Source organism: Bos indicus x Bos taurus, chromosome 13 (assembly GCF_003369695.1).
Source record: "Bos indicus x Bos taurus breed Angus x Brahman F1 hybrid chromosome 13, Bos_hybrid_MaternalHap_v2.0, whole genome shotgun sequence".
In the NCBI taxonomy this organism is placed as follows: Eukaryota; Metazoa; Chordata; class Mammalia; order Artiodactyla; family Bovidae; genus Bos; species Bos indicus x Bos taurus.
In genome coordinates, this window is record NC_040088.1 from 72,057,980 (window position 1) to 72,078,684 (window position 20,705).

The window sequence follows — 20,705 nt, forward strand, 5'->3', positions numbered from 1 at the left end:
AGGATGAGCCTCTGAGGGTGGAAGCAATTTCTAGTCATCCTCAGAAGTGCCTTGTGGGAACTTCTCTGGAGGTTCAGGGGTTAAGACTCCACGCTTCCAGTGCAGAGGGCATGGGTTCCACCCCTGGTCTGAGAACTGAGATCCTGCATGCCACATGGCACAGCCAAAAAGTAAAAATTTTTTTAAAAGCGCCTTGTGAGAGAGCTGTTGGAGGCTAGGGGACAAGCAAAAAGTGCAATCAAAAGCCAAGGCCAACAACAGGATGGAGGTACAAGACATTTCCCAAGTGTGGCTGTTAGTCTGCACAGATTCGTAACTGCTTACCCAGCAGAACTTGAGAGAGAAGGAAGACGGGCTGGAGGAGGGAGGCAGAGAGCAAAAACCCTACAAGATGCACAAGTGGAGTTGGCAATCTGCCCGGGGTTCAGAATCATCAGTTAGCGCCCCTGTTAATCACCTCCAGACTGGATGTCTGCACTCCTTGCTGCAAATTCATCACTCGTGAGAACTAATTCTAGCTGCTGAAAGTTTTGCCGTGTTTCTCCTAACGCAACATTCCTGGCTGTTGGAAGCTCCCCTCACTTATCCTCCTCTGACCGCCCCCTTCCCCACCTCCAATCCACTGTCAGCAGAGGCTGAGTTGAAAGTGGGTTTATCTGAACCTCCCTCGGAGGTGTTTCCCTTGTGTGCTCACCGCCTAGACTTCCTGGGGATGCTGTCCTTTAGGCTGATGCAAGAATCAAAAAGTTACACATTTGGAAGTAGGTCCCTGGATCATAGCACACCTTTGGACGATGTCTTGTCCAGCCCAACCCTTTACTGTGGACAAGTTTTATTTTATTATTACTATTATTTGGTAACTATTTTACTCCAAATGGAGTATGCTGCCAATTTCTCACGCTTGGGGAAGAGTTTGTCCTTCTTCCCCTCCTGCCCAACTCCTGGACTTCAGCTCCAGTTATATATAAACTTTCTAAGGGATGTGTGTCCCGTCTCCCCTCTAGTGTCCCTTTTTTTTCCTCATCTAGAGCTTTCCCTGGTCGGCTTCCACCTTCTCAGCTTTCAAAGTATTAACCAAATTTCAGGGGTAACGGGACATTTGGCCGTTGCGTTTCACCAAGGGCGCCTTGCTGAAGTCAGCCTGCACATGGTTCTAATACGTGAACTTTCCCTCGTCCCTTTCAGGTTTGCAAGGAGGAAGCTCTGGCATGCACATAAGCAAATCTCTAGTTGCTAAAGTAATTGCATTACATCTTTGTAAACATTCAGGTCTTACCGGTCATTCTGGTCTACAAATCCGAATAATGTGCTCATATCTGTTTTGCTAAGTGAGCCTTGCAACTAAGCACCAGAGATTTGACAGCTTAAAAAGCTTTGCTTTGTTTTATTATTTTAAAAAATCTGTCCTATTAACCAGAGTAAGAGGACGAGAACTCAGATTGCTTAGTACATGTTCCAGACATTCATCCAGTAAACACTTGTTGAGTCTCACAGACAGCCAAGACGCAGGGCCAACTGGTGGCTGCCCAGGGGTTGTTATACATCCAGCAGACTCTGCTCTCCAGAGGAGGAATGCCCAGGTTTGATTGAGGTTTCAGGTGTTTTTCAGAGACCAACTGGGCCTGGGTTGGCCCTTCTCAGTTTCTCTGGTTTGCAATATACATAGAAGTTTGTTGTTTCACCCAATTACACTGTTGTTCAGTCACTAAGTGATGTCAAACTCTTTGTGACCCCATGGACTGCAGCACGCCAGGCTTCCCTGTCCTTCACCATCTGCTGGAATTTGCTCAAACTCATGTCCATTGAGTCAGTGATGCCATCCAAGCATCTTGTCTGTTGTTCCCTTCCCCTCCTGCCTTCAATCTTTACCAGCATCAGGGTCTTTTCTAAAGAGTTGACTGTTCGAATCAGGTGGCCAAAGTATTGGAGCTTCAGCATCCGTCCTTCCAGTGAATATTCAAGATTGATTTCCTATAGGATTGACTGGTTTGATCTCCTTGCTGTCCAAGGAACTCTCAAGAATCTGCTCGAGCACCACAGTTTGAAAGCATCAATTGCATAAAAATACTTTCTTCACTAATATGCCTTTGAGTAAGTGTTCTCAGGGAAGCTTGAGCAATTTCCTAGAATTGAGGACTTCTTGATAAAAGGCTTGGAAATACCCATCCTCAAAGATCAAGGTTGAAAAGCAGGTCTACAGAACATCCTGTCTGCACATCTATCACATACTATCATGACTAGAGGTGGTTTCTCTCTCCTTCCCTTCCAGAGCAGTGTAGAAGCTGAGGTCAGGATATACAGTCAGTCATGAATGATTCTGAGACTTGGTACAAAATTTTTAATTATATTGTTCTGTTTCCACGTTAAAAGGGTAGGACACTGGACTGAGTCCCTTCAGACTCATCTGTTCCTCTCTCCCACTCCCTTGGGTCTTCCAGATGGTGAGCGGGGTCTCACTGCACAATATTTCAGCAGAGGGAAGCTGAAAAGTTAGATGGAGCTGGTAGAATAGAAAAGAGACAAACAAGGGGAGATAAGAGGGGGGAGCTGGCATTTAATGACTGCAATGTGATGGGCACTTTCCTATGTTATATCTTTTACCTGTATCCATCCGTTCATCTATCTGTGTGTTATATGTAATATAGATTATTATACAATGTGTGTGATATATGTTATAATATCTCTTATAATGTGGGTCCTATTTTTGTCATTTTACAAAAGAACTTGAGACTGGGAGACAATACATAATTTCCCCAAAGTCACTCTACCAGGCCTTGTTGGAGCCAGAATTTGAATCTGTGTCTTTTATCTCTCTGAATCCCAGGCTGAGGAAGCCACACCACGAAATGCCTCTGAAAGCAAAGTCAGCCCTCAGAGGACAGGACTTGCAAAGTCACCCACCTCTTCATCTTCACGCTCTTCCTCCAGTTAGACTAAAGGGCGCGTTCTGGTTTGCTGTTTCCAGATGATGCCTCAGTTGTCAGTGTGGACTGCTGCACTCAGAGGCTTTTTATGTAGAATATTTGCAGTGTGTTTGGGCACTTGTGCTGTGTGTGTGTTAGTCACTCAGCCATGTCCGACTCTGCAACCCCATGGCCTGTAGCCTGCCAGGCTCCTCTGTGCATGGGGATTCTCCAGGCAAGAACACTAAGTGACTTGCCATGCCCTCCTCCAGGGGATCTTCCCAACCCAGGGATCAACCCAGGTCTCCCTCATTGCAGGTGGATTCTTTACCAGCTGAGCTACCAGGGAAGCCCAGGAGGCACATTTCAGATGCTCAGAAGGTTTGCTTGTATGTGTTGCTTGCTTTCCCAGCTACACTGGGTAAGAGAGGCAGGCCGGAACTTCTGCCCAGCCCTGAGCTCCAGGGTCTGGACGGCAGCTTTTCTATCCTCTGTACCCCCTGCTGCAGTGCAGGGGAACCAAGCGCTGAACCAGGGCTACCAGATGTGACCTTATTGGGGTTTGGTTCAGCAAAGACTCGGGTTCACTTTTCTTCATCCCTGTCTCCCACTGATGGGCCACCTCCTGTCTTTCTAGAAGGCAGGCTGGGGTAGGACATTAGGTGTTGATCTCCTAACTGTAAGGACACAGCTGCCCAGAGCTGCTTCCCTGAGGAGGGCTGTGTCTATTGAAGAGACAGGTTGGACTTGCCAGGTGCTGTGGTGACGCGTTGGGGCTGTCCCTGGTCCCTTCCCCTCCGTGTTCTCCACCATGGTTGATGCAGCCCCCGTGGTCCACGCTGGAGACCTGGGAGGCATCCTGGCCTTCCCTTTCTCCATAGCTAGTCACCTCATCTTCCTGTTTTTCCCTCTGGACTCCTTTTGGAATCCATCCCCCCAACCGCTACCACTGCCTGTGCCTCCGGTCCTTCCCATGTCGGCTCACAGCAGCTAACTTGTCTTCCTGCCTCAAACCCACCCTCCACACAGCTGCAGTCAGTTGCCCACATGGCTCCTCTGTTCTCTGTGCTAAGTCACTAATTCCTATCTGATTCTTTTTCGACCCCATGAACTATAGCCTGTCAGGCGCCTCTGTCCTTGGAATTTTCCAGGCAAGAGTACTGGAGTGGGTTGCCATTTCCTTCTCCAGGGGATCTTCCTGACCCAGGGATCAAATCCATGTCTCCCACTTGGCAGGTGGATTCTTTACCACTGAGCCACCTTTATCCATTTATCCATCAGTGGACATAGAATTTTTTCACATCTTGGCCATGCTACAGTGAACACAGGAGCACATGTATCTCTTCATGGCACTGATGTCATCTCCTTTAGGAATATATCCTGAAGAAGGATTCCTGGATCACGTGGTGGTTCCATTTTTAATATTTGGAAAACATCCGTATCATTTTCCATAGTGGCTGCACCATTTTGCATTCTCACCAACAGTGCACAAGGGTTCCGTTTTCTCCACATCCTAACACTTGTTAACTTTCATTATTTTTTTGTTGTTAATAATGACCATCCTAACAGGTATAAGTGTAATAACTCATTGCCTGTCACTGCTTCTGATACCAGCTCCTTCCTGTCTTCTCTGTGTCTGTCTCTCAAACCAAAAGTCAATAAGGAAAAGAAGAACCTTAAATCAGGTCTAAGAAATATGCAAGAAGTTAGAAGGCTGCAGTGAATTATGACAGTAAAGTTACATAAAAGCAGAAAGAGGTAACAACTGATTGTTATGTGGAATTCTTTTCAGCAGGCATCCATTTGTGTAAGGACACTGATATTGTCCAAGGGCAAAGGAGGAGGTGGAACACCCCTTAATTAGCACAATTATGGCAGTCAAGTCTCGGGACCGCTCAGTGGAAGCTCTAACCCTATCACACCATTTCATTTTCCAAGAATAACTGTGCCTTGCTGGACCAGCCATGGTTGGCTGTGGGTGATTTTCACTTTCATTTATGTTAACAGCCTTCTTCATGGAAAACTTCCTCCATGAGACTTGTCCACAAAACGGTAGTGGCGTTTTAGGTAACCCAATGCATTCTCTCTACAAACGGAGGCCAGGTTGCTCCCAGCACCTGGCCTGGCTCACTGGGTTCTTCTGGAATGTCGGTCAATGGCACCGAGCTTTGCTGATTTCCCACCTTCCGGGAGGGTGGTGTGCAGGAGGGAGGAGTCGGGATGAGTGAGGACTCCGATGGCGTCCTGGGCTGTGCTGCAGTGGGTGCTCCTGCATCCTTCCTTCATCCTTGTCTCTCTTTCAGAGCCCAGCCAGAGGGCTCAGCAGCCAACGGTGAAACCCCCTCTCCAAGAGCATGTTTGTTCATCCAGACATTGACCCAGGAACTGCCATAGGTAGACCCTGAGCTGGGCACTAGAAATCCAAGAAGCAAGAAAAACACGAGGCATGGTCCTGCCTTGAGGAGGGTGTGGAGGTCAGGACAGTGTGCCGTAAGGAAGGGTCACAGAGCAGGGCACCCACACTGCCTGGCAGCAGAGGGCTGGGTCTTCCTAGTAACACCCTAGCTGGGATGTGCCAGTTGGAAAGGGCCAGGGGAGGGTAGCCCAGGTAGAGTGCAGACCTTCATTTCGGTCCAGAAATAAAAAGTACTCTGTGGACTGCAAACCAACCCTAAGCATCTTAGCAGCTAGACCCAGTATCTGGGAAATGGGGAGGTCGGGTCCAGTGGCTGGGCTCTGTTTGCAGTTGAAGGGGCCAGTGGGCAAAGGAAAGGGCCTGCAGAGAGAATTCAAAGTCAAAACTGAAACCTAAGGTTCAGTTCTCAAGCCTCCTTCCCTTTAGTGAACAAGCAAGACAGTTAAGAACAGACCCGGAATCAGACAGACAGGGCTCATGTCCCGACTTCGCTGCAAGTTAGCTTCTCTGCCTTTAAAATGAGAATTATACAAGGGACTGTATACAGGGCTCTGGTGTGAAGGGACCGCAAGGAACAGCACCGTGACCTTGAGACTGACGGCAGCTGAGCCGTAATTGCCCTGACCCTCAGTGATCAGGGAGGAGGAAGCAGTTACCCCGCCCAAGGGAGAGTGTGGCAGAGCCCCCTCCCTGGGAACAGCACTGCCCTGGGCTCAGCGCTGTAACCAGCCTGAGTCTCAGTGGAAGGGGCCAGGGCATCGCCCTGCCCTGCCCTCCTCCCCCATCTCCCCTGGGGTCCCCGCTGGCTGACCCCCCAGCAGATGTCAGAGAATTCAGCCCTCAGCAACCCTCCATACAGGCCAGCCTCCCGGGGACAGAGCAGAGTGGAGGGTGGCTCTGCAGGTCCAGGCAGGCTGTCAGAGATGCTCCCCTCCTGGGGGAGTGAGGTTTAAGTGAGAGAATAGAGCAAAGCGCATGGTGGGACTTTTGACCCAGAATAAGTGTTCAGCTGAGGCTACACTAGAACCCAGTGTACATCTGTTTAAGTGTGCCAGAGGAGATGAGACGACAGACGGAGTAGCAGAGGGAAGACGGGAGGGGTAAGCATGCTCCCTGGATGGCCCTCCAAGGCTGGAATGGACGTGAGTGAGGAGCTGGTGGAGCCGGGTTGCTGGCACTGGGGGGACCGTCTGTCGTGGGCAAGTTCAGACGTTATCCTGAACCACGGGCTTCTTGTTCTAGAACAATTGGGAATAGCTTTATCGTCTTTGAGAACCTGTCAATTTGTAGGTTATTTAGCTGGTTTGATATGTAAAATGTGAACACAGAGATGAAAACGAAGCCTGCAAATGGGCAGGCCCAGGACTGTGGAAGTCAGCATCCTGTATATGGAGATAGAAACATCTCACAGTTGTCATTTCTGCTAATTAAACCTGCCACACAAACCACTCATGAAATAGCCTCGCCTGGGAGCCCTGTGAAATTTCTAGGTCTGAGGAAGATTTTACAACCTCTCCTTGCCCTTCCATTCTGTTTCCATCCCTGTTTTAAAACCTTCTTTCTTAATTTTAATTTAGTCCTCAAGCTCCATCCGTTTCCTTTCTTTCCATTCTCAGTGAAAGTGAAAGTCGCTCAGTTGTGTCCGACTCTTTGCGACCCCATGGACTATTTTAGTCCATGGAATTCTCTAGACCAGAATACTGGAGTGGGTAACCTTTCCCTTCTCCAGGGGATCTTGCCAACCCAGGAGTCGAACCCAGGTCTCCCACATTGCAGGCGGATTCTTTACCAGCTGAGCCACCAGAGAAGCCCAAGAATACTGGAGTAGGTAGCCTATCCCTTCTGCATCGGATCTTCGACCCAGGAATCAAACTGGGGTCTCCTGCATTTCAGGTGGATTCTTTACCAACTGAGCTATCAGAGAAGCCCTCCATCCTCAGTACCAAAACACAAAAAGTATTTTGTGTTTCCCGTCCCCAAGAGAGCTAAAACCAGAAGAAATCAAATTACTTTAAGAAGATTGGCACATGAAGAATAAATCTTCCTTGAAATTTTCTTAAAGATTTTTTTCCCTTGAAAGCCGAACTGTAAAATAAAACACACTCTGTTGTTAACAAACAGAAGCCTCACGTATCTACAATTTCGCTGTTTTCCAAGATGAACTAACATTTTGCTCTGTCTGCTTTTCCTAATATGCACATTTCATTTACCCTAAATCCTCATTATGGGAAACATTTCTGCGTCTGTCTCTCAGCCCCAGGCTTTCCTGGGAAGTGAAATATGGGCTTCGTGGTTTCAGAAGCACTGGCTCTCACTCATTTCGCCAAAAGCAGCAAATCTTTAAAAATGAAATTTTCCAGGCTCTTAGCCCCTAAACCAACCCTGTAGGGAGAGATGGTTTTGAATCTTATCGGCCCACAGAATGTCTCACAGCATTTAAAAGTGTCGTCAGCCCTTCCCCTATACAGCAGAGGCAGCGAGGCTGTGCAGAGTGCAGGAGCGGCTGAAAAAATGTACTGAAAGCTATGCTTTGGCCCTTTATTAAATTTCTTACTTGCCGACAGCCTCAGTCCCTCAAAGGCCTGGAGCCTGTTGATGCCTGTTCCTTTGTTCTCATTAAACTGGTCTCTGGGCTGTAGCTGTGCTTTGAACAACACTGGGCTGTGTGGGAAGATTCCGGGCTCGTCTAGGGGCAGGACTCTCTCACGGTGGCTGCTGCCACCCTGGGGGTTGTCTCAGGCCCAGAACCAAGTTCTGTGCCATCCAGCTTTCTGCCCAGCCTTCTGGAATTCAGCCTTGCCCTCTGCTCTGTCCATCACAGTCACAGTGTAAATCTCATCCCTTTCTGATGTCCAGTCCCAACCAGGGCCTGCCCCTGTCTTCCCCGTCCCTCCCTCCCCCACCCAGGCCTCAGCATGGACCAGATCTTTCCCTTGGTCTCCCAGCCAGTCAAGGGCTTCACAGGTGGCTCTAGCAGTAAAGAACCCACCTGCCAATGCAGGAGATGCTGGAGACAAGGGTTCAATCCCTGGGTCAGGAAGATCTCCTGGAGGAGGCCAGTGGCAACCGACTCCAGTATTCTTGTCTGGAAAATCCCATGGACAGGGGAGCCTGGTGGGCTATATTCCATGGGGTCACAAAGAGTCTAATGTGACCACAAAGAGTCTAACATGACTGAAGCAACTTAGAATGCATGCACGCACAGCCAGCCAAACAAATTGGGAGAAGGCAGCACAGAGCTGCAGCATCTTAAAGCCAAAAAAATGTTAGGAATTTTCCAGTCTGGCCTCTTTGTGTTTAGATGAGGACATCTTGGTCCAGAAAAATGTATCACTGGCCTATTAGTGGTGAAGGTCACGTCAGAGCTGGTAGCAGACCTGGGCGGGAGAACCCACAGTTTCATGGCACGAGTTGCTTTATGGGTATTTAATAAAAATTCCCTATTGTGACTGTCAGTACCTCTAGAACTAGAAGTTTTCTCTACCAACATCCTAAATAATTTTTTTGTTGGACTGCCTGCCCCTCACAACTTGTGGAATCTCAGTTCCCCGATCAGGAATGGAACCCAGGCCCACTATAGTGAAAGCTCCAAGTCCTAACCACTGGACCTAGATTATCTTTGAAAATTCAATTTTAAGGGTTTACTGGGGAAAAGGATGGTATTATAACTTATGTCAGCTTCTGCTTATTACATGTTAATGGGAGAAACTGTAACCTTTCAGATACCCAGGTTGGATGTGGTAGGGTGAAACTGTGCGTTTTGGGGCCGCTTATGGCAACTTGGTTACTCAGGTTTGTAAAAATTTCCCTATTTTGCTCTGATTAAATAAAGTGAACCTGGAAGGGTTCTAAAATGTATTTGTTTTCATTTTAGTCCCTAAGTCATGTCCGGCTCTTTTGCAGTCCCATGGACCGTAGCCCGCCAGGCTCTTCTGTCCATGAGATTTCCAGGCAAGAATACTGGAATCCCTTAGAGGAAGGTTGCCATACCCTCCTCTAAGGGACGTTTCCAACCCAGGAATCTAACCTGCATCTCCTGCAGTGAAGGCAGATTCTTTATTGCTGAGTCACCAGGGAAGCTCTCTATAGAGTACACTGAACATATCTTCTGTTTGTTTCCTTAACCTGTCTTCTGCTGGGGATGATATCACGGGGAGTAAGATCAGAAACGTTTAAGATGAATTCAGTGTACATGTTCACCCTCTGTCACCACCTGGGTTAACTCTTTTTGCTGCCTGTGAACTTCTGTGCCACGTGAACCCATGGGAGGTTCGGATTCTTGGCTGAGATTGTGTGTGCAGCACACTCAGGGCAGGTTTCTCCACTCGAGCGAAGACAGCTCTTCCTCCAGCCGGACGTCGAGCCACCACGTGGAGCTGGTTCCACAGCCGGTTCAGATCCTTACGCCTTCTTGTCTTCCAGGCTCTGCGGCTACCCTCCTTTCTATGACGAAAACGACTCCAAGCTCTTTGAGCAGATCCTCAAGGCGGAATATGAGTTCGACTCTCCCTACTGGGATGACATCTCCGACTCAGGTAGGTCTCATGGCTCGGGGACCCCTACACCCAGACCACCTCCGTCTCCGACAGGCCCTGGGGGCTCAGAATGGTCCTGAGCTAACACTTTGAATTGAGTTGTGAGCGAGGAGAGGCTTGGGCCATGTGCCCCAGCCGGGCTGGGCCGGGGACTCACTCCTGCCCTGCTCGGCCACACGCTGCTCTGGGTGCTCTGGAGTGAGACCGTGTTTGCTGTTGGTTTACTCGCTCAGTCGTGTCCGACTCTTTGCGACCCCATGGACCACAGCATGCCAGGCTTCCCTGTCCTTCACCACCTTCCGAAGTTTACTCAGACTCATAAACTCCAGGAGATAGTGTTAGCTCATGTTTATTGAGCGCTTACTGTGTGCTAAAAACCGTGAGCTCCAGATGTGTGCTAGCTCACCCAGTCCTTGGGACAGGACAACCTGTCAGGTGGGGAGTCCTTTTAGCCCCATTTGACAGATAAGGAAACTGAGACCCCAGAAGGTGAAATAACCTGACTGAAGCCACACAGGTAGTAAGTGACAGAGCTGGGGTTTGAACCCATACCTTCAAGCCAGAGCCCGCACCTCAGCTACTGTGCCACAGGAAACATTGCCAGGGAAGTTCACCATTTCCCTCTCAGGGAGAACAATCAAACCCAAGGCCCACAGGAGCAGATCAAACGTCTCTAACTTCACCTTCCTCCCTAACAGAGGAGGATGGTGACACTACTCCCTCACTCTGGCAGGTGGTATAAGGATCAAATGAAATAATGAACCACCTATCCAAATATCACACACTTGCACTGTTTCCTCCTAACTGGAAATGCCTTGCTTTCTTCCTCAGTCTTCTAAAACCTGGGATGGGACTGTGGTCCTCCAAGACTTTCAGGAAAGGGCCGCATGGGGACTAGTTTACTTCTGAGCTGGGAAGGGCACAGCTGTCCCCCAGAAGTCCAGTCCTGCGGGCAGTGAGCTGCTGGGCCCCCGAGGTGACAGATTTCCCCCCGGCACATGTCCCCCAGTTCTGGGACCCAGCCCCTCCCCCACCCCCATGCGCTCAGCGTCCTGCCCTGGCCACACCCACTGCTGGGCCTCCAAGCAGTTCCTCCTCCACCAGGGCACACCTCCTGCCTCAGCGTTTCCTGCTCGCTGTTTGTCGTCACCCTCGGGGGCTGCAGGGGGCGCTTCTGGCGGGCTGCGTGTCCGCAACCCCAGGGCTGACCCAAGCCCTGGGGAGCCTAGTGGGTGCTTGGGCGATTTCGTTGAATCCGTGATGTCTTAACATGGAGAAGACATCAATGAAACAGCTCCCTGAGGCAGCGGTGAGCTGAGTGAGGGGCACCTGGTGACAAGGATTGTTCATCTCTTCCCTGGACCACAGGTACCACTCGCTGCCTGCCGGCAGGAAGGGACTCCGAGCCAGGAGGCGGGTCCCAGGCCAGGCTCAGCTGCCTCCTCGTTCACTGCGTCACCACTCAGAACCTCAGATCTCAGCTTCTCTTTTCCCCGAACGCTGGTGCTGCCTGCCTTTTGTCCCAGCTCCCTAGTGGCTGTGGAAGGCTGGTCTCATATTTGTCGTGGTACCCTTGATACTCCCAAAGACCCACTGCTATCTTATTGTCACATCTCAGGCCACACACTGATTCCTCTCCATGCACCTTCTTTTTGAACAGCAAAAGACTTCATTCGGAACCTGATGGAGAAAGATCCGAATAAAAGATACACATGCGAGCAGGCAGCTCGGCACCCATGGTAAGAATGTCACCCACTCGAGGGGCCAGTCGGCTGGGTCTCCACTGTGAAAACCACGGGCGAGGCTTGGCGTCCCGTGGGGCCAACGCTTTCTTCCTTTCCCCACCCAACCTTGGAGGACATGGTCTCTGAAGGCACTAATGACAGATGCACAAGAAATAGCTGTAGCTTTTTCACTTTATGTGAAATATTTTAGGCTCATTTTTATTGAAGGTAATCCCCCAAGGAGGCTTTAAGAGCGGAGTTTTATTCCTTGAGCTTATTACTCAGCCAGTAAGTAGATTGAGGTTATATGTTCTTTTTCTTTTAAGATGCTTTTCAAGTTAGTGTTTCGTCGTCTCCAGTGGGATGAATTGATAGTTTATGACATCCTGGACTACATTTCCTGTGGTGCCCTGAAGGTGAAGTCGCTCAGTCATGTCCGACTCTCTGCGACCCCGTGGACTGTAGCCTACCAGGCTTCTCCGTCCATGGGATTCTCCAGGCAAGAGTACTGGAGTGGTTTACTGTTTCCTTCTCCAGGGGACCTTCCCAACCCAGGGGTCGAACCCAGGTCTCCCGCATTGGAGGCAGACACTTTAACCTCTGAGCCACGAGGGAAGCCTGAAGCCACCTTCTGTGCCACTTACTAGGGTTGAACCTGGTGACTTTGGGTTTATACTTCTCTGAGCCTTAATTTTCTCATCTTTCAAGTGAGGATGACGGTACCTAGTTTTGGGGGTCAATGTAAGAAGCAGTGTCTGAGATCACGTGCACACATAGAGGGTTTAGCCCATCTGGCACGTAGCAAATGCGTCATTAAGCTCTCTTATTAAAGCATCATGAGCCTCCTTTTTTAGACAAAGGCCAGGAGTAGTAAAACAGCCGGTACAATATGCGGACTGTCGATGTTGGCAGAGGGGCAAGGCAGGGCTGAGTATCAGCAGGACTTCACAGAGATGCCCGCCTTGTGCTCTGAAAAGCCTGTCATCAGGCCACCTAGGGTGGGGCAGGGATTCCAGGCTGCATGAGCCTCCTGGGCCAGGCCTGGGGGCTTACACTGTACACCCATCCATGAAGCTGCAGCATTTAGTGAGAGTGGACAGGGAGAACTGAGAGATGAGACTGTAAAGGAGAGACCCAGCAGGTTCTGGCGTGAGCTTCAGCTGGGCCCGGTGGACCCCAGTCCTGGACTCGGGCTGTGCTGTATGAGCCAGCTCTTTAACATTTGGGCCTCGCCTATGGCTCTGAGATGGGAAATAACAGTGGTATATATCCTAGAGGGATTTTCAAGGGAGCAAATGAGATAATCCATGTGAAGAAGAGTACCTAATAATCTCCAATCTATTGGAATTCTTCTGCTTTTGGGCAGTGGGGACCCCAGACAGGTTTTAAGCTGAGTGATCAAATTTGCATTTTCAAAACCTCAGCCTGGCAGCAGGATTGGGGACTAGGAATGGGAGGTGCCAGGAGGGGCTGAGCAGTCACGTGGAGAGGGCTGGCCCCAGGAGGGTGGAGGTGGTCTGCCCAGTGTCCCAGGAATGCAGGGAGGGGGCGGAGACAGGCCAGGGGTGGGGAAGCTACGGGTCCCGCGCTGACCCGTGAAGCGGTGAGGTTATTCCAGATTGTCCAGTTCAAGGGGCTGGGAGGATGCTGTGCTGTGGGAACAGGCGGGCTGGAGTAAAAGAGAATGAGGGTGCTGTGTCATCTTGATGCAGATCTGTTCTGGTGGGTGCTTTGCAGAATGAGTCTGGAGCTCAGGAAAGATGTCAAGTCTGAGATGACTTCAGGGTCATCAGCCTGGGTCACATTGAGATGTATTGGCATGTGAGCTGCACAAATAAATGCCTCCTTACTTCAGAGATAGGGTTTTTTCCCCCATGTTTTATAATTCTTACTGTGCATTTCAGAATTCCCAGGAAGTCAAGTGTCAGAAAATGGTAAAGACAGATGGTTTGACTCAAGCATTCCAGAAACACCTGCATTTACAATATACCTGTTTCTCATATGTAACACTGCCCAGGCAACTTGAAAACACGGATTCAGCTGAAAGCTTGCAGGATGTGAGACGTGGCTTTACCAGCATCCCTGTTCTGGAGACCGTGGTCCCAGTACACAGATGACACCCAGAGAGCATCATCTCTCACTCTGCACTTGCTCTTCCCACTGAGCCAAGACCTGTTGGCTTGGCTAGGGCAGGGCCTCCCCTTAGCCTCAAAACAGACCCCTCCAGGCAGGACAGGGTTCCTTTCCAAGCTGTCCTTGCAGAGGGCAGTCAGCCCATCTCAGCATATGTTCCCCAGTCCCGCATGGGAGGCCTCGCCTTCCTCTAAGTGATGGATAGTTGGGAGCCAACCGAGTGCTGGCTGATGGCTAAAGAGCAGACAACGGCAGGATGGGAATCCAGTCCCAGTGACAGGGAAGCACCTTGATGAGGTTTGTTTACTTCATTTGGATTGTTCTGAGCCTCTGCCTCCAGTTTCAGTGACAAGCAAACTACAGTGATGATCCTGAGGGTCAGCAGGTGACCTCAGGTGATCCCAGGTGACACTCAGCCAGTCCCCAGGGCAACAGCAGTTTTCCCTCCTGGGGGGACATTGTTGTGTTGGCCCAGCCAGGGGGCATCTGAATCGCTGTCCTCAGTGTTCATGGAGACCCCTCCCTTCCCCGGGGCTTCAGGCAGCTGAGCTGCGGCAACTGCAGGAACTGGGAAGGATCCCAGGGGTCTGGGAGACACACTAGGCATCACCAAGCCTGTCTTGAGCAAGTGGTTACAAGAACGCACAATCAGAGCTATGTAGGTACTAATAGAATAGACTGTTGTTATTTTTTGGTTGGTTGGTCGTGTCTGACTCCTTTGAAACCCCGTGGACTATAGCCTGCCAGGCTCCTCTGTCCATGGGATTTCTCAGGCAAGAATGCTGGAAAGTGAAAGTGAAGTTGCGTCTGACTCTTTGCGACCCTATAGAGAGTGTAGCCTGCCAGACTCCTCTGTCCATGGGATTTTCCAGGCAAGACTACTGCAGTGGGTTGCCATTTCCTTCTCCAGATCTTTCCAACCCAGGGACTGAACCCAGGTCTCTCACATGGTAGGCAGACAATCTGAGCTTTACCATCTGAGCCACCAGGGAAATCCCAAGAATCCTGGAGCGGGTTGCATTTCCTTCTCCAGGGGATCTTCCCAACCCAGGGATTGAACCTGTGTGTCCTGCACTGGCAGGTGGATTCTTTATCATTGAACCACCTGGGAAGCCCAGAATAGGCTGTATACAAAATATCAAAGCACCAAAAGGCAAGGAGAGGAGTTTGATGATCTGTGTGTGGTGAGAAAGAACCAGGCAGACCTGACACAGCATGATTGATGTGAATGCCATCTCCCTTGTTAGTCTAGAGGCAGACACTGGGAAGCGAGAGAGAGTCGGAGACCCGGATGAAATAGAGGTGCCTGTAGCTTTACCTGTGTGTACAGAATCATCAGGAAATTCTTCTGTATCTGAGGTGTTGTTCAGTTCCTAGGACAATCGAGGTGACATCCCAGGTCCCTTCTAGTTCTCAGATTCTGTGCCTCTGGTTTTGCCAGTGAACGAGGCTGAAGCTGGGAGTGCTGAGCATCCCACGTTATCCTGGGGAACTTCCTGGCTGCTGGGAATGATGCTTGTTTGAGGAAGGTGGTCATGAGCTGTCATGAGCCGAGATGGCTGGCTTCACCTCCAAGCCGGATGTTTAACAAGGGCCTCTGGGCCACTGTCTGTCCTGCTGGGTCCTTCGCCAGTGGCAGCATGCCTGGGCACTTTGGGAAGTGAGCACAGGACTTTACTAGAACAACTGAAGATTTGCGTTTTCTGTCCCTCTCAGCTGGGCTCACCCACAAGGAAGGGCGTCTCCCTGACACCCCTGCCCAGCCTGTTTGGTTTGGAGAGGACTCTGCCTTGCAGCAGTGCTCAGTCCAAGGAGTTCCATCTTTCCGGCCACTTCTGCCCCCAGGTTTCCAAGAAAGAGTTGGCCACCGACACGTGGAATTGGTATTCTTTTCTGAGGATGTAGCTGTTACAAGAGGCGCAGGAGGAAGCACATGAGCCCTCCAGGAGAAGAGGCTTCATGACACATCTGCTTCCTCGGGTTTGTTCATTCAGATATTGCCCTTCACTGACGTGTGTCTGGGGAAAGGGGGCTATTGACAGTTGTTGGAAATGGAAACCTAGGGCCTCCCTGGTGGCTCAAATGGTAAAAAAAAAAAAAAAAAAAAAAATCCACCTGCAATGCAGGAGACCCGGGTTCGATCCCTGGGTTGGGAAGATCCCCTGGAGAAGGGGATCCACTCTAGTATTCTTGCCTGGAGAATCCCATGGACAGAGCAGCCTGGCAGGCCACAGTCCATGGGGACTATACGTCACTTAAAAAAAAAAAAAAAGTGGAAAAGGAAATGGAAACCTTGCTGGCTTAGGTTCATTTCTGAGTGTCATCTGAGATGTGTATTTTCAGCCCTGCTGGGAAAACCAGAGGAGTCTACTGAGGGGGCCTTGCACTGAGCTGGGATATGAGACTGTATTCTAACTTAGACCCAGCCTGACACAGACTTCCTTTCCAGAGCGCACCAGCCATGTTTTCAGTTCTAATGGGAGGAGCTGGTGGTGGGAATGTGTTTCATACAGCGGCGGTTTCTTCCTTTCATGTCCTGAAGTGAATGGACACAGCAGTCTGTGTCCAGGCTGGCCTGTGTCCCGGGCTATCTGAGTCTGAGACCTGGCCGACTCCCTCACCCACAGGTCACCCTCCAGCCAGAAAGGATGGTCAGTGTCCCCAGCATCTGTCTGCCCCTTAACTTTTCCAAAATCCAAGAAATTATTTCTGAAGCATCATTAGTCAGCTTAGAATTGAATAGTTTGGTGCTAAGAGAAAAGGAAGATGGGTGGATTCAAGCCCAGAAAAGACTAAACAGAACAGTTTCCTGTGAGATTGCCAGAGAATGGGGGTGGGGGTCGAATGTCGAGTGAGGCTGGTGTTGAGGGAGAGGAATGGGCTGGAGAGACCCCCAGGCCATCAGTGAGACAGGAGACTGCAGGCCCAGAGAAAAGAGGGAGGCGCAAGAACAGATTGGGGGGTCGGGGGGAGGAGGGAAGTGGGGAAGAAAGAGAGGAGAGGTGTGGCAGAGCAGAGGGAGGAAGTGACAGGATGAGCCGGACTCCGAGGGTAGGAGGCAAAGACCAAGCCTGCCCTTCTTCCCTGGAATAGAAAGCCAAGGTCAAGCAGGAACGACATCAAGATTGCCCAGTGATGTCAGGGGCCCAGTGGGATCTGGGGGGCGTGGTCCTTGCAGTTCTGAGGACTTCTCAAGGAAATGCAGAAGAAGGTGTGCCAGTCAGGGCTGAGCTGAGACTGGGTCCCTGTCACCGCGTACAGAGCAGATAAGGGGCCCCGAGGGCGGGAGCAAGAGTGGAACGTGGCGGAACTTAGCCTAGCCGGGATAGAGTCAGAATGGAGTGCTGGGCCTGGGATGGTGAGTGGTCCGTGGACCAGAGGCTCTGGTGATGCCAGGGAGCGGGGCCGGTGGGAGGAAGCTGGGAGGTCAGACCAGCTGGCGGACCTGCTTGCCATCTCAGCGGTGAGGCCTGGCAGGTAGAAAGCTGGGGGAAAGGGAGGGGAGCTGAGCTCAGGTTGTGTGGTCCATGTGGACTCTGAAGCTGTAGGAATGGCGGTGACAAAGGGGGAAGGGGAAGCCAGGCCGAGCGGTCTACCATGGAGGTGCTGCCCAAGCCTGGAGGGGTGCAGAGAGGAGGTGGGTCGGGGCTCAGAGCGCAGTGGTCGTGGACTGTGAACATTCCAACCAGAGCCGTGGGGGTACAGGCCCCCCCTCTTAGCAAACCTGCAAAGGGGACAGGACATGGCTTTGCCAAGAAAGCATGGGACCCCGTGTCAGAGCCCACACCCGCCCGCCACCCCACCGCCTACAAAACCCTTCTGAAGAAGCATCTTTGCGTTGGTTTCAGGATCGCTGGTGACACAGCCCTCAGCAAAAACATCCACGAGTCGGTCAGCGCCCAGATCCGGAAGAACTTCGCCAAAAGCAAGTGGAGAGTAAGTCCTTATTTCCTCTATCCCCAGTGAACTTGACCACTCAGACCTGCCCTATGGGTGGAGGGCTTCTTCTTTCTAAAGGTTGTTCTCACCCAGGAGGTCTGATGAAAATTCCCAGAACCTCACCCAAATAATGGTGCTGATTTTAAGTAGTAAAGATTAAGACTTGAAGAGAGAGCATCGTGGTGTGAGAAGGATAAAGTATATGATTTAATGTCTTCCTTCTGAGACCCAGAAACAGCAATATTGCCAGCACTTCCTCATTTGCAGTTTCCTAAGAAATCTCTGTTGTCTTTCTTCACTTTGCTGGAACTTTGAGGAATTGACTCGTATTAAAAAGTGATATAAAAATGGAAAAGGGAAACAGGAAATCTCAATTGAACTTATCACTACATTCCAGTAAAAATGTGATGGACTGAAACTATTAGCCTGTGTCCTCATAAGCATGGGTAATTAAGAGCTGGCTATTTTTCCATGAGAGCCAACAAGTAGACACTATACAGATAATAATTCCATTGAACTACTTTATTCACAGGAAATGCTGTTATTTAGGACAAAAACACCAATAATCAGAAATGAAAACTCTTAAAAATAAGATGTTAAGGTACTGCGTTATGACAATATGCTTTTTATTCTAGAAGTCACTTCTGAATTATGGAGAGAATTGGTTTACATTTATTCTGCAGTTTACATTATTATGTCAGAAGAAAAATATTCTCGTCATCTCCAAAATGTATTTTGATGGGGGGAGAGAGGGTCAAAGGATGAATGTACTTTTGGAAGAAGCGGCAACATAAGTTTCCTTTCTAGAGGTTCATGAGAATGTTTTCAGAAGTTAAACTGCTGAGGGTAACAAGAGACATGATAGGAGACAGCCTGAGGCTTTTCTAATTAGCTGAAATATTTTGTCTGCTTTTTTTCTTTCTGAAATATCAGCAAGCGTTTAACGCCACGGCCGTCGTGAGACATATGAGAAAACTACATCTTGGCAGCAGCCTGGACAGTTCAAATGCAAGTGTTTCGAGCAGCCTCAGTCTGGCCAGCCAAAAAGATTGTGCGTATGTAGCAAAAACAGAGCTTTCCAACTGGGTGTTTGAGGCAGATCTGGTAGGGAGAAAAGGGGACTCTGGTTTGCTGAGTACCTACTGTGTGTCAGGCTTCCCTGGTAATTCAGATGGTAAAAAAACCTGCCTGCAATGCAGGAGACCCTGGTTCGATCCCTGGGTCTGGAAGATCCCCTGGGGAAAGGAATGGCTACCCACTCCAGTATTCTTGCCTGGAGAATTCCATGGACAGACCATGGGTGGACACGACTAAGCCACTAACACTTTCACAGTAAGTGTGTCAGGCACTGTTAATACTCAATTCATTAACACCCCCAACAACTCTAGCACACTGTTTTTCAAAATAGTTTAAAATTTTAATTATTTAATATCTATGTAACCCTAAGTCCTAGTATTTCCATGTCGAGATGAGACATCAGTGGCTCAAGTCCCACCCGCCATGTGTGAACGGAAGCCGACACTTCTGATGCATCTCCTTATGATCTGACTTGCTTCTCGTTGGGCGTCACCCTTAGGGACTGATGACAGAGACTCATGACAGCCTGGGTCTCACTGACTTTTAAAACGTACTATTGGATGACCATTTGAGCTAATTTATTTGAAGTGTGTTGGCTTTGCGATCAGAGTAAAGATATTAGGTTGGCCAAAAAGTTGGTTCAGGTTTTTCCATAATATGTTACAGAACAGCTGAACCAGATTTTTGGCCAACCCATACTAAAGTTTCCTTGTCCTCCATCTTTGTGTGGAACAATACATCGCCGAGGACACATGCACAGCCTCCTTATTTTTCTCTCCCAGTCCCCACTCTACACGTTCACCTTACTCGCTGGGCTTTTCCACGGGCTCATCTGCCCCGCTTGTTGTTGTGTAGTCACTAAGCCGTGTCCAACTCTTTGGTGACCCTGTAGACTGTAGTCTGCCAGGTTCTTCTGCCCATGGGATTTCCCAGGCAGGAATACTGGTATGGGTTACCATTTCCTTCTCCAAGGGATCTTCCCGACTCAGGTGTGTCCTGAACGGGCAGGTGGATTCTTTCCCTTTGAGCCACCAGGGAACCTCTCATCTGCCCTGAAGAATTTCCTTCATTGAAACCCTTCAGCTTGGTCTCACCCTGGGCATGACGCTTCCTTCCTGTTTGCCTCAAAAAACAGTTCCCTTCATCTTTAAATAATCCTTGAATCTCATTTCTGAATGTCCAGCCCTAAAGTCCTCCCAGGATACCTCCACTGAGCATTTTCTGACACAATTGCACACTGCTTTAGGCCCAATTTACATTTCAGTGCAAATCCTTTCCACCTTCTGGTCAAAGGAAACCCCACAACCTATTGTTTATTTGAAGATTCAGACAGTGGCTCTGACAGCACAGCCATCATGGTCATTTACTTTACGGCGTCCGTGTGTTTGTGCTCACGGGTTCATGGTGGCAAGGGTGGGTGGTACACTGTCACAGCTCAGATCATTCCACAACAGGACATTTCTGATGCCAGCATCTGCCTGGGGAGGTGCAGCATGTCAGGAATTGTTCTAGACTGGGGGGCTGCCAATTCATGCAGGACTAAGTCAGTGTACCCTGGGTCACAGATGCTTCTTAGCCAAAAGTCCAGAGCACACAGCAAGCTGGGGTCATTCTTTATTCGCTCTTAAAGCCACTGCGTTCCCAGCACTGTTGTAAGAAATAAACAGTTCTTATGAAGACAGTACATATTCACTGGGCTTCCCAGGCAGTGCTTGTGGCAAAGAACCCACCTGCCAATGCAGGAGACATAAAAGATGCGGGTTCAGTCCCTGGGTGGGGAAGATCCCCTGGAGGAGGGCATGGAAACCCACTCCAGTATTCTTGCCCAGAGAATCCCATGGACAGAGGAGCCTGGCGGGCTACAGTCCATAGGTTGCAAAGAGTCGGGCATGACTGAAGCAGCTTAGCACGCACACACACACACACACACACACATGTGTTTAATACCTAGCCTGATGCCTAGTATGTAGTAAATGCT

The 20,705-nt window shown here is 49.8% G+C and overlaps 1 protein-coding gene across 2 annotated transcripts in view; it reads left to right on the forward strand.

Moving 5' to 3' along the window:
- The window catches only part of CAMK1D (calcium/calmodulin dependent protein kinase ID), a 393,969-nt gene that overhangs the window by 367,277 nt on the left and 5,987 nt on the right, over positions 1-20,705 (forward strand). Inside the window, exons 7-10 of one of the 2 annotated variants that reach the window (XM_027560232.1) lie at positions 9,742-9,854; positions 11,515-11,593; positions 17,560-17,647; positions 18,584-18,701. In XM_027560232.1, coding sequence (XP_027416033.1) covers positions 9,742-9,854; positions 11,515-11,593; positions 17,560-17,647; positions 18,584-18,701 — 398 coding nt within the window. Of the gene's footprint in view, positions 1-9,741; positions 9,855-11,514; positions 11,594-17,559; positions 17,648-18,583; positions 18,706-20,705 lie in introns of both variants that reach the window. The other variant, XM_027560233.1, reaches the window with a different exon arrangement.